Genomic DNA, 14,574 nt, shown 5'->3' with positions numbered 1-14,574 from the left:
CATTCTTCTGTAGCACCACATTTCGAAAGCTTCTATTCTCTTCCTGTCCAAACTATTAACCGTCCATGTTTCACTTCTATACATGGCTACGCTCCATACAAATACTTTCAGAAATGACTTCCTGACACTTAAATCTATACTCAATGTTAACAAATTTCTCTTCTTCAGAAACGATTTCCTTGCCATTGCCAGTAAACATTTTATATCCTCTCTACTTCGACCATCATCAGTTATTTTGCTCCCCATATAGCAAAACTCCTTTACTACTTTAAGTGTCTCATTTCCTAATCTAATTCCCTCAGCATCACCTCGACTACATTCCATTATCCTCGTTTTGCTTTTGTTGATGTTCATCGTATATCCTCCTTTCAAGACACTGTCCATTCCATTCAACTGCTCTTCCAAGTCCTTTGCTGTCTCTGACAGAATTACAATGTCATCGGCGAACCTCAAAGTTTTTATTTCTTCTCCATGGATTTTAATACCTACTCTGAATTTTTCTTTTGTTTCCTTTACTGCTTGCTCAATATACAGATTGAATAACATCGGGGAGAGGCTACAACCCTGTCTTACTCCCTTCCCAACCACTGCTTCCCTTTCATGCCCCTCGACTCTTATAACTGCCATCTGGTTTCCGTACAAATTGTAAATAGCCTTTCGCTCCCTGTATTTTACCCCTGCCACCTTTAGAATTTGAAAGAGAGTATTCCAGTCAACATCGTCAAAAGCTTTCTCTAAGTCTACAAATGCTAGAAACGTAGGTTTGCCTTTCCTTAATCTTTCTTCTAAGATAAGTCGTACGGTCAGTATTGCCTCACGTGTTCCAGTGTTTCTACGGAATCCAAACTGATCTTCCCCGAGGTTGGCTTCTATTAGTTTTTCCATTCGTCTGTAAAGAATTCGTGCTAGTATTTTGCAGCTGTGACTTATTAAACTGATGGTTCGGTAATTTTCACGTCTGTCAACACCTGCTTTCTTTGGGATTGGAATTATTATATTCTTCTTGAAGTCTGAGGGTATTTCGCCTGTTTCATACACCTTGCTCACCAGATGGTAGAGTTTTGTCGGGACTGGCTCTCCTAAGGCCGTCAGTAGTTCCAATGGAATGTTGTCTACTCCGGGGGCCTTGTTTAGACTCGGGTCTTTCAGTGCTCTGTCAAACTCTTCACGCAGTATCGTACCTCCCATTTCATCTTCATCTACATCCTCTTCCATTTCCATAATATTGTCCTCAAGTACATCGCCCTTGTATAGACCCTCTATATACTCCTTCCACCTTTCTGCTTTCCCTTCTAAACTTAGAACTGGGTTTCCATCTGAGCTCTTGATATTCATACAAGTCGTTCTCTTATCTCCAAAGGTCTCTTTAATTTTCCTGTAGGCAGTATCTATCTTACCCGTAGTGAGATAAGCCTCTACATCCTTACATTTGTCCTCTAGCCATTCCTGCTTAGCTATTTTGCACTTCCGGTCGATCTCATTTTTGAGACGTTTGTATTCCTTTTTGCCTGCTACATTTACTGCCTTTTTATATTTTCTCCTTCCATCAATTAAATTCAGTATTTCTTCTGTTACCCAAGGATTTCTACTAGACCTCGTCTTTTTACCTACTTGATCCTCTGCTGCCTTCACTACTTCATCCCTCAAAGCTACCCATTCTTCTTCTACTGCATTTCTTTCCCCCATTCCTGTCAATTGTTCCCTTATGCTCTCCCTGAAACTCTGTACAACCTCTGGTTCTTTCAGTTTATCCAGGTCCCATCTCCTTGAATTCCCACCTTTTTGCAGTTTCTTCAGTTTTAATCTACAGGTCATAACCAATAGATTGTGGTCAGAATCCACATCTGCCCCTGGAAATGTCTTACAATTTAAAACCTGGTTCCTAAATCTGTCTTACCATTATATAATCTATGTGATACCTTTTAGTATCTCCAGGGTTCTTCCATGTATACAACCTTCTTTCATGATTCTTAAACCAAGTGTAGCTATGATTTAGTTATGCTCTGTGCAAAATTCTACCAGGCGGCTTCCTCTTCCATTTCTTAGCCCCAATCCATATTCACCTACTGCGTTTCCTTCTCTTCCTTTTCCTACTGTCGAATTCCAGTCACCCATGACTATTAAATTTTCGTCTTCCTTCACTACTTGAATAATTTCTTTTATCTCGTCAAACATTTTATCAATTTCTTCATCTGCAGAGCTAGTTGGCATATAAACTTGTACTACTGTAGTAGGCGCGGGCTTCGTGTCTATCTTGGCCACAATAATGCGTTCACTATGCTGTTTGTAGTAGCTAACCCGCACTCCTATTTTTTTTATTCATTATTAAACCTACTCCTGCATTACCCCTATTTGATTTTGTATTTATAACCCTGTAATCACCTGACCAAAAGTCTTGTTCCTCCTGCCACCGAACTTCACTAATTCCCACTATATCTAACTTTAACCTATCCATTTCCCTTTTTAAATTTTCTAACCTACCTGCCCGATTAAGGGATCTGACATTCCACGCTCCGATTCGTAGAATGCCAGTTTTCTTTCTCCTGATAACGACGTCCTCTTGAGTAGTCCCCGCCCGGAGATCCGAATGGGGGACTATTTTACCTCCGGAATATTTTACCCAAGAGGACGCCATCATCATTTAATCATACAGTAAAACTGCATGTCCTCGGGAAAAATTACGGCTGTACTTTCCCCTTGCTTTCAGCCTTGGCAGTACCAGCACAGCAAGGCCGTTTTGGTTGATGTATGTACACGAATTTGCCAGGTTACAGATGTTCACTTGCACATTCGCTCTTCAGTTTTGTTAAGTTTAATGGATTGAATTAATCTTTGGTGTTTTATTGCAATTAATACCTTAGTTGGTGAAGAGATATGTTTCGATTAGTAAATTATACATGCCTAGTTTTTAAACACTCTAAGCATTGTGTACTCTACTGAAGTTATTGATCTGGTATTTTGTTTGCCTGGCAAATATATAGAACAGAGTAGTAATGAAAATCAAACAAAAGTAGTAAAAGTACAAATTGTTATTTATTAAAACAATTTCATAATACTTTACTTTCATAGCAGTTCAGATAGCGGTTGTTATTGAAAATTATTTAAATTGTTCAAGAAATGTGTCCATAATTTTTTTTATTTGTTGTCAGTGTAAGACTTCTTGTCAGCAATTTTCTTAATTGCTCAATAGTCCCAGAATGATGTGTACAGGCAGCTCTTTAACTGTCTCCAGGTCAAATCAGATAATCAGAAATAATTTCTTTATAAATAATGAAGCAATGATAACATTAACAGTAGTCCGTAATATTGAAATCTTAAATCTGTCTTGTTGAAGCCAGAGTTGGAACCAATTTTGGATAAACTCCTAATATTCATTAGAAATGAGTTACTAGTATAATATTTCCTCCCAAGCTTTTCATTAGTGTTCACCAGATTCTCTGTTTGTTAACTCAAAATAGAGGAAAGACTGAAGAGTTCTTAAGTGATGCCAAGTACAAGCAATTTAATTGTTCTCACCACTTACTGTACCGAAATTGAGTGGATTGTGATTTTATAAAATTTGATTATTGTATTTTAATGTGGAAAGGTCACTTATTTTTTAATTAAAATGGTTTGTGTTATTTAGTAATCTAGTGGTATACACACGTTTGCTGTGCAGTTTGCACTTGGGGTTTGGGAGAGGGTTAATAAAACTGCTTTGACTATTTCCCAGTCATTCCTTCATGAATAGTGTGTCGGGGGGGGGGGGGGGGAGGAAATCATTAAAGTAACAGTGAAAGGCATTTTTCCACTTGCTTCTGATGGAAGGTTCCCAATTACAAATAGAGACTTTGTTAGGAACTCATGGGCCACCAATTTTTGCCATGCTTTGTAGTTGCTGCAGAAGTACTACTAATAAATTCGGTATCATAAGGAAGAACATCTCATTGCCAAGTTTTGCAAAAGCAGATCATGTGAAAATTGCACAGGTAAAAGCTCTGACACATTTCTTCAGTCTAGTGTGTAAATGCACAACCCTTAGGAGGAAATATATTGATGAAAAATCTTTTCCTATAACATGATCACTTAGAGTGAATGCAATTACGTGCATAGTTGACTATACCGTTCTGTAATATTTTAATCCATGAATCATCTGCATTATTGAAATATTGTCCATGGTAACAGATGATCTTCTTACTAGTAGACTTCATTCTCAAAAGATTCACATTCTTATCAGATACCAGCATACGAATGAAATTGCATATCGAGTGTCTTTCTAAATGAAGAGACTGCAGGATGTATAGGGTGAAGAAAAATTTGCGCTCTCAGGCTTTGCAGCGTGATTCCTCACGTACTTAAAATGTCACAAAAATTTGCCCTGCACATATTTCCAGCAGTAAATGGACATTAAAGCTTGGCCAATCGGGCAACACAGGAATCACATGTACGGTAACTACCTCTGTCAGCATATAGGAGTAGTATTGCACAGCTGCTGCAGTGGATAACGTATTAGGTTAGCATCGATGACGTCAACTGGGTCTAGGCGTACTTGTTTTTATTTGCCAGTTCGTGGTTAACACGCCTTTAGTCGCAGCAGGCTGTTGCATCTATTGTGCATCACCTCTTTTAGCTTCAGTTCTACTTGATTTATCCCCATACTGCTAGCTATGAAATGTTAGCTTTTGAATTGTACTTTTCCCTATTGACAGTGGACATGATGTTTCCAAATTTACATTGACAATGATGATGTAGTATTGGTGGTGGTGGTGGTGGTGGTGGTGGTGGTGGTGGTGGTGGTGGTGGTAGAAGCAGCAGCAGCAGCTGTAGCAGCACGTGAAGGTACTTACTAAACAGCATGCGCTTGTCAGACTCGGTGTTGGAAGGCATAATTATTGGGTCCATGGTGATAATACTTACAAAATGGTAATAAAGTTTGGAAATCATTTGCAAAGCTTGTTACGAACCCTCCTGAAGATGTAAGGCCCTAATGAAATACGGTGGACCTGTACGCAGTAAGAATAATAGATGGTAGTAATTGATGGGGCCATTGGGAGGGGGGGGGGGGAGTACACAGATAACTAGATTGGAATCTAGTAGATAAAGTAGTATGGAACAGTTTGCATCCACGATGTGCAAAAGGCTTCTTTTAAAGCCGAACAATGAAAACTATTGTATTTCCATTTCAGTGTTTGAAGTGCATAAGTGCAAGTGTTTCGTAGACGACTCGCTGTAAGATAATTAAGATGCCAGATACTGTACCACGCAGACTATGTTTAACAAATAAAAACAAGTACACCTTGACCCAGAATTGAACCCTTGACTTCCTGCATACTAACCCAAAATGTTATCCACTGCACCAGCTTCACAGTGCTAATAATATATACTGGCAGTGTTTATGTAATCAGTGTTGCCAGATTGTCAATCTTTAATGTCTATTTACTGTTGTAAATGTGTGCGGGACAAAATTTTGTGACAGGCATTTTTGTATTGCTAGTATGTAAGGAATCGTGGTGCAAAGCCAGTGTGTGTGAATTTTTTTTCACTTAGTATTTCTCATTGTTAAAGTGGTTTGTGTAACCAGACTCAGTAATAATCTTTTCCTAAAGAGGGCAGACTGCAATTCTGTCTAAAACAGTAGCTGTCATATATCCTTAGCTGGCAAACTTCATCTGTATTCAGAGGATGTGCCTGCTAAAATTAATGTACAGTAATTTGTCAAAGTTCACTTAATCCTGATGGTGCTAGAGCAGGTGAAGTTTGATCAGGTGCCAAAAATTGTCCTAAATTTGTCAGTAACTCCATTCAGGAGCTTTACTCAACAGACAAATTAGTCCAGAGTATTAATGACACACTTTTATCTTGTGCAAAGAGAAGATACTGTCATTGTGCTGGGCTCTGAGCCAAGAAAAATCTGGAAATAAAAAATATTGCAGCCAGGGTGCGTGCTTATGGTTAAAATTGGATAACTTATTGTGCCATCACCCTTGCTGTTTAGGAAATCGTGTGCACCAAAGGGAGTGTGAATGGCTGGAGATCGACAATTTTATGAGGCAGTAATATTTCTCCAGCTAAAAAGAAGTGATAAGATAGTGCTTCACGTGTTGAGATTAAGTTCATGTTTAAATTACTTTTGTGGCAAGAGGATAACCCAATAATCTATATGTGATGTAGATTGTATAACCACTTTTTTTTTTACAAGAGGCCATAATTTCAAATAGCTATGGACTTGTCCAAAGTTTAGATGAAGATTAGACCAGTCAATGTACCTGTCAATTTCCTAATATTTGTGTCTGTGGTAGGCCTGCTACAGACGTTTTAGAAATAGTTGGAGTTTCCTTTGTTAATTAGTCTGTTGAAATAGTGGGGAGGCACTCTCTCTGCCATTTTTTTTTTTTTGTGTGTGTGTGTGTGTGTGTGTGTGTGTGTGTGTGTGTGTGTGTGTGTGTGTGTAAGATAGTGATTTTTTTATATAGTTTTAAAGTCTGTTATTGAATTATTGAAGGAATTGATTAATGCTTACAGTGCAAAAATGGACTCTGCACATAAAGAGTTCCAGAGGGCTATTGAGGCTGCTATTTGTCGGTATGTTCCTGAGCGAGGGGTTCTTAGTGTTATTTCTCGAAGTGAACAATCAAAGAAAAGATCTCAGATGCTTCAAGAAATGCATTTTCGGAACCTCACACAGAAGGTTCTCTTGCTCAAACGCACCGAAGAAGCAGCTAGGCAACTAGAGTCTACGAAGCTGCAGAATGTTGGGGGGTGAGTAAAAGCAAATTTCTTGTTGGTCCTATGGTATTACCCTATTTCAGAAATTGGTGTACAGCTCTTCATGCTAAAGGTAAATAACTAAACAGTTGAATGCAGAAGTGTGTAAATAATTACGTCATTTGTGTGTTTGAAAGAAGTAGATGATCCTACATTTACTTCTGTTACTAGTGTTATCAAATCCATATTACGTTCTACTACATATAAATTTATTACTGACCTAATACGTTTATTTTCATGTTAAAGTGTAAATTTTCCTGGTCTGACAGTACGTAGACCATGTGGTTATTTATGTAATAATAAAACTTCACTGTTGAGTTGTGTGCAGATGAATATTGTGTATCTTCTTAATCAGAAGATTTTTTGGTGTCCTTTTGTTAGCATACAGTATGAAGCATATTGAGGGAAGACTTCAGAGTTTCGGCTGTGTAACAATTGTTTTTTAATGTGTTAGTGGTATGAACATTCCAGCTACCGCAACACAAAATTTCAGTAGTACAGTGGGTAACTGCTATCTCATCTGCAGCCAACAATTCACTGTAGAAGATACAGGATAAAATGCCAATTCTTGTCTTAGTATAAATCTGTAAAGCTTGATGCTTACACAAAGTGGAGTTAACTGTCTGTCTGTTGCTTTTTCATTTAAATAAGACCTGAAACTCGGTTTTCTGATAAGATGGTTAATAAGCCTTAAAGATTAACTGCAAAGTAGTGATTGCCGTACACTTAATGGGTGAAGCAGAACACTCTAAAGCACTTTCTCTAGGTATTCATGTATTGTCCCCACTCATTCTATATGTAAAGCAAAAGAAATATATTAAGATCAGCAGTCTAGTGCACAGAACTTAATGGAGTCAGTTTCTTTGCGAAGTCTTCAAATTGCTATAGTATTGTTAAAAAGTCTGTACCTTTTCCAGCAACAAAGTAATCCTTATCCAGTTCGAAGTGCAGCAATGGGCTGACAGATGTCGGCAGAAATTTATCAGGGAGGAGACAAAATCCTAACATTGGCATTTTTGATACAGCTGATGGTCCAGCGAGTTCCAACATTGCCATGCCCCAAGTATTAATTTTGGTAGAAAGTATACAAAACTAATATAAGGATTCATAATTCTTCATTTAGTACGTTACGTTACTGCGAAAGCCAAACGTGTTGCATATATAGTGGCGAATGCAATCTTCTGATATTAATATAAATATCAGTGCTACTGTTTTTTCAGTAATCTGAAATTGTATTGTAACGTAATTACATCCAGGATAACAAGCAAGTTAAGATGTATGTAGAAAATATTGACAAAGAAATTATTATATTCCAGTAATGTTAGGCTGACACTGACATTACAAATCTGTAATGTAAAAATTCTGAACAATTAAGAAAATTTTGTTGGACACAACAAAAATAAGCAACAAAAAACATTTAAATGGAGGAATCAACTTTATTAAAAACTTGTTTCTCTTTGTTGACATTTTGTTTGCTTACCATACTTAATACCTGACTGTGTTAACGGTTTCCTTGCAATATTCCCATCCTTTCTATTTTTATTATTGATTATTGTAACTAAAGTCGAATAAAATATTTTGAAAGCTAAATTTTTTGGTTCTGTGTCTACAGTGATACTTAAAAAAAAAAAAACTTGGCGGAGGGTACCCAGTACAACTACTAGACATTTTTCTTTCCTATTTGACTTGCAAATAGAACCAGGTAAAAATGACTGTCTATATGGCTTTTTATGAGCCCAGATTTTTCATATGTTAACCTTCAAAGTTCTTATGCACAGTGTATGTTGTAGGCAACAGAATTATTCTGCAGTCAGCTTCAAATGATGGTTGTGTTAATTCTGTCAATAGTGTTCCTAAAAAAGAATGTCACCCTCCCTCCATGGATTCCCATTTAGTTCCCTGAGGATCTCCTTGGCACTTGAATTTTCGTTAAAAGCTGCCAGTAACAAATCTAGCAGTCCGCCTCTGAATTGTTTATATGCCTTCCTTCAATCTGATCTTGTACAGGTTCCAAATATAGCAGTAATCAAGGATAGCTCGCAGTAGTGTCCTATATATGGCCTTCTTTACAGATGAACCACACTTTCCTATAACTCTCCCAATGAACCAAAGTCGACCATTTTCCTTCCCTACCACAGTTCTTGCATGCTTGTTCCACTTCATATTGCTTTGCAGCGTGTTGTCCAGATATTGAAGTGGCAGGACTGTGGCAAGCAGGACACCAGTAATGCTGTATCTGAATATTACCGGTTTGTTTTTCCTACTCATCTATATTTTTTAACATTTAGAGTTAGCTGCCATTCCTCACATCAACTAAAAATTTTGTCAAACTCATATTGCATCTTCCTACAGTCACTTAACTTTGACACCTTACCGTGTACCACAGCATCATCAGCAAACAACTACAGATCGCTGCCAATTCCGCCCATCAAATCATTTATGTGTATGGAGGAATAATTGGAAAAAGGTACTGTGTCAAACGCTTTCCAGAAATCTAAAAATATGGAATCTGACGGTTGCCCTTCACCCGTAGTTCACATTGTATCGTGATAAAAGGGCAAGCAGAGTTTTGCACGAGCAGTGCTTTCTAAAACCATGTTGATTAGTGGATGTAGGCTTCTCAGACTCAAAAAAAAAAAAATTATTATACTCGAACTGAGAATATATTCTCAGCAAACCAGAGTTAGGGTTTCTTGTTCTTTTGCCCTTCATATACACAGTAGTCACTTGCACTTTTTACAGTGGACATTGTGCTGGGCTAGTGATTAATGATACATCAAAGCTAAAAAGACGGCCAGTGCCGTTGAGTATTGTTTCTCCATGCAAGGGATGCTTATTACTATGTTGTCCATAAAGGAGTCTGTTTAATGGTCAAATGACGGTATGTTTGTACAGCTCTCCTGTGTGAACAATTACTTGGAAAAAGTCTAACCCAGAACCAGTTTTAGACCAAATGAGGGAAATCTCCCAAATCTGCCCTCAAATTGGCTGGTGGAACACTTTTTAACAGTCCAGGAATGAACTGAGGTGGTCCTCACTTCTTCAGTTTGTCCTCTTATTATGCAGTCACACCAACTGGACTGAAGAATTCTTAGCAAGGCTGACTTTGGAACTGTGTTGCACCCAATAGGGTTAGTTTGCAATCTCTGGGAAGACATCTTTTACAGTATTTTTCCTATCCTCTACCACAGAAAACACTGTTACCCTTCTTTAATTGATGTGTTTAGCTCCCAAGATAAAGTATAAATGTACACAGTTATACTATAGCATGGTTGTGTTCTCGAGTAGGTGCTACAACTCTGCTGTATAAAACTGAATGTGTATTTAGCAAGTCATCACAAGTCATCACAAGTCATCTTCATCCACAGAAAATGGTAAATTACTGTTAGATTGCATTATGCGATCTGTTGTTTGATAAGGGCTGTACGAGGAAATGGCTGAAAAAATTGAAGACACTATTTTGGCATGGTTCTGAGAAGTTTTGCATTCATCTTAATGGCAGAACAGTGCCAAAACTGCCTCCTCAGCGAGGAACTGGCATAATTTCCTGTGGACAGTGAAATGACCAAAAGACTGAAGATGCAAAGTGATTGCTGAAGTCACAGTATTTCCCGATGGGATCAGCAGTGTTAAACCTGCATTTCAGTATTCAGTGCTAGAAGAACGGGAGATTACTGTGGTGAATAGTCTGTAGTCAGATTCCATGAGGATGGAAGGCTCCCCCCACCCCTCGTCCCTTGTGGATGCCTTAGGTCAATCAGCATTCTTTTTGCAGGCAAGTAGAAAAGCCCAAGTTAATTTCTTATTGGATCACTAGGGGCCAGTTACTGAAACAGGTAACTAAAATTATTGAATAAAATTACACCTGTTGATATTTTTTACTTCTTCTCCTCCTCCTTCAAGTCTTAGGCCAGCTGCAGACCCATTTCATTTCCACAAGGTAGAATTACAGGAATTTCTTAACTGATGGTCTTGTAATTGCACTAAACATTTTTGTTTGAATGATGGACTAAAGAGGCATTAACTGGATAATCTTGTTCCTTGGTGATTATAAGTGCATTTGAGGCACACAGAGAAAGTTATATTTTAAAGGAAATGTAAAACGTATACTGGTTTTGCACTAAAAACAGATTTGCAAAATTAGCAGTATAGAATGAGAAAATGAAAACATTATCTGTAGAGACAAGTATCTTAATCAGTCAATTCTGTTCAAAGATTGAAAAAACAGTTTCTTCTTAAAAGTTATCAGCAGATATTTTTGCAAAAAAATCAGAAATTTTTGGTACTATAACAAAAGCATCCAGAAGAAAGTGTTTTAACCTCTGGGTTGTAAGTGTGTGTTCTGTAAGTGTTAAGTGGCTTCTCATCGTGAAATAATTTATTTTGTTACAATTTTTTGCGAGCTGTATCGTGTGTGTCCACTAGGACCATCGTAAAATGATTGTTGGCTCGAGAGTGCAGTTCCTGAACATAAAAGAATCTGGCAGTCAGGAAATTTAGGAAATAGTTATTCAATAGATGTCGAATTTTTGCATTATGACAAAATCATAGATGTTATTAATCGACACTAAAATACACATTTGAAGATCAAAGAATCTCAAAACTCTCAAAGTAACAAATTTTCTTCTAGACACAATGACAATGTTTTTAATCATGATCAGCCATACACTGGCCACCTTCAGAATTTTCAATAGAAAAGAAGAAAGTCTACATTTAAATCTTTAATATTTTAGTCAGTTCTGCTTCAAACTGACATTTAAGTAAAAAACCTCTTAGCACATTTAGTGTATGCTTAAATGAAATGTAACATTTCAGCTAACAGTTCGAGGTAATTGGTTAACAGTTTGATGAACTTTGACTGATATGCTTCCATGATGTACCTATCACACTATTGGAAATGTTAAAATAAAAGTTTGGCAATGCTATATTCTCCTATTCAATCTGAATTTTTCTTATCACTGTTGAAATTAATGAATGTTACTTGGTGTGAGTAAAATTACAAAAGCATTGAACACATCTTTTTTTAGTGGTAATGCAGTGCAAGTACAAAATTAGCGATTTGTGAAAACCTGTTAAAAGCTAATTTCTTATAATATTGGTGAACCACTTCTAACAGTATAGGCTTAGTTGTGAGACTTTTGGGTGTGGTAATTCAGGAGGTATGAAAATTTGAAATGCACTCCATTTTGTGGGTTGTTCATAAAAATATGCTGTTTCTGTTAATTTGCCATAGGTGTGTAAAACAGTGCAGTGTGTGTGTGTCAGTACCGATTAAAGTGGAGACAGAAGAAATTCCACATGTTTTATGGGAATCTTTGAATATCTGAAGATTAGAGTAATATGCATATTAAGAAACTGGCTGAACTTGTCATTTGATGTGGCTTCACCATGGGATGAGACATGTTAGAATTTAAACTGTATGATCAGTATGAAAAAGTACTTTCTTTAATCTTTTGTTTTCAGAGTAGATACAGAGCACAAGTTTGATAAAATGTAAAATATTGATTTCCAAAATATAATATACTGACGAGAATAGTGAATTGTTTCCTTCTTTCCAGTTCAAAGTATAGTGATGTGTTAACAGTTTCTTTCCTCAAAAGTTTCATGATGTGTAACTCATTCTATACCACATTCCAAAATTACTGGATAAGGTTTCCAATTTTTGATTCAAATAATTCTGTATGTTCTGTATCAGGGTGTGCTGAATTGAGATAATTGTTCAACAGTTACTGTTTTCCAAGTTAATGTTTATACAGTTGATATGACACATCTTGAGACATCAAGAATAAGTTTATGAAAAGGAAAGTCACTACTCACCATATAGCATAGAAGCTGAGTCGCAAATAGGCACAACAAAAATTCTGTCACAAATAATGCTTCTGACCATTAAGGCCTATGTCAACAATAGACTGCAGTCTCAGGCACACTGCAGTGTGGTTTCAGTTGCTTGAGACTGCGGTCGTTTTTGTGAGGTGTGCGTGTGTGTCATCTATTGTTGAGAAAGGCCTTAATGGAAAAAAGCTTTATTTATGACAATTTTTTTGTTGTGTGTCTCTGCAACTCAGCATCTCCACTATATAGTGAGTAGCAACTTTCCTTTTCATAATATTTTTACATTCCGTCCAGAATTTTCCATTGTTTGAAGAATTAGTTTATAATAGAGCAAAGTGTGGAAGGGTATGTTACAGACAAATGTTTGACTATAGGAAGCAGATTCAATTGGATATACTTTTAAGCCCTTATGCAGACAGGAGGCTTGCATGGAGAAGTGCAACAAATTTCTGTGGACTGAATACTGAAAAAACGTCAGTTCATTTATGTGGTCAAACTCGCCTCAAAGAATCTTCCAACGTCAAACAGTGTTTGACGAGAAATAGTCATTTTTTTTTATACAGCAGTACTCGGTTGCTAGGCAGTTGACCATAAACCATAGGAATGTACTATGTTTAGCACTCATGGAAGTTTGCAATCATTGTTAGTAATTCAGCATAAAAGAATTCATTTTTTAGTGAATTCCATTATGGTGTAGTGTGGGCATTCAAAATGAGTTAACGATACTTTATTTACAAAGTAGCCCTGTAGTGTATTACCGAGTGAGGTAGTGCAGCGTTCTGCAAGCTGAACTCATATTAGGGAGGAGAGAAGTCCAAATCTGTATCTGACTGTCCAGATTTGGTTTTACTGCAGTTTCCTTAACTTGCTAGAGCAAAATGCCGTGATGTTCCCTGAGGAAAGGTCATGGCAGATTTCCATCCCCATATTTTTGTAGTACAAGCTTATACTCTGTTTCTAATGATCTCACTGTCAATGCAGTGTTAAAACTCCTATCTTCCTCCCTCCCTCCCTCCCTCCCTCCCTCCACTTCAGAACATGCCCAGCTTTTGAGAAGCATGGTTTCTGGGCAGAATCATCCCATCTTACCAATGAGAAGGTGAAATATTGCAGTCTAACACTAGGTTCAGAAATTAATATGGGGTATCAGCTCAGTGATGTGATTAAGAGCAATCACATGGTAAAATATTTAAAAGGTATGTTCCAGTTATTGGAAATTAAGCCTTTACAAGTTTATCTGTGTTGCGAACAAGATCTTAGCATGCACTTACATAATCAGCATATTTAAATTTGAAATGGTACTTTTGATTTAGCCTTAAAGGTATGTAAAAATTGACATTAACCTTCATTTTGTCTGTCTTAAAACTGGAGCTCTTTTTAATTAGTGAACCTGTAGAGGCTTGAAAATGTGGCATAAATTTTGGTGAAATTAGCACCTAATTTTTGTTTATGAACAATCAATATAAAAATTTAAAAAGATGTCATGCTAAGTGCCTGAAGACCAAACCGTATCAAAAGTCGAAACATTAATACTTTGAAATTGACTGTTTAAAAAAAAATTGATGGTTGAGGAGCTTTCTGACTGGTATATTCACTTTTGTAAAATCTTAAGAGAAATTTTCTATGGATTTGTCTGTTTCTTTCTTTTGCCTGTATTTAAGCTTTCAACAAAAGGTAGATTATGTTGAAGCAGCAGCATTTTCCTGCTGGTGAAGTGAGTGCTTCCTCGATATGAAGTGTTTCTCGACATTATTTTTTTCCCCACTGAGGTCAACAATTAAAATCCTGCAGAATTGTAATTTTGACCTTTTGTTAGCATTCATAGTCTTGTGACCCATACTCAACAATGCTACAGTTAGAATTGACAATGCTCAAAGTGTACAAGTAGAACTGAAAATAACTCTGTTAGAGGAAGAATTTCAGAACAGTCAAAATATGTTGACAGGTTTTGTTTTTCAATCACTGTAGTGCAAAATACAGGCACGTGCAGTTGGTCAC

General features: G+C 37.0%; 1 protein-coding gene across 4 annotated transcripts in view; it reads left to right on the top strand.

Annotated features, from left to right (window-relative positions):
- Nucleotides 1-14,574, top strand: part of LOC126252788 (synaptic functional regulator FMR1) — a 221,820-nt gene that overhangs the window by 8,418 nt on the left and 198,828 nt on the right. For all 4 annotated transcript variants that reach the window (XM_049953739.1, XM_049953746.1, XM_049953724.1 and 1 more), the window contains exon 5: nucleotides 6,502-6,738. In XM_049953739.1, the coding sequence (XP_049809696.1) occupies nucleotides 6,502-6,738 (237 nt within the window). The remainder of the gene's footprint in view (nucleotides 1-6,501; nucleotides 6,739-14,574) is intronic.

This window comes from Schistocerca nitens, chromosome 1 (assembly GCF_023898315.1).
Source record: "Schistocerca nitens isolate TAMUIC-IGC-003100 chromosome 1, iqSchNite1.1, whole genome shotgun sequence".
Classification (NCBI taxonomy): domain Eukaryota; kingdom Metazoa; phylum Arthropoda; class Insecta; order Orthoptera; family Acrididae; genus Schistocerca; species Schistocerca nitens.
Note: the sequence above shows the minus strand (reverse complement) of the source record. Positions and strands in the feature narration are given on the sequence as shown.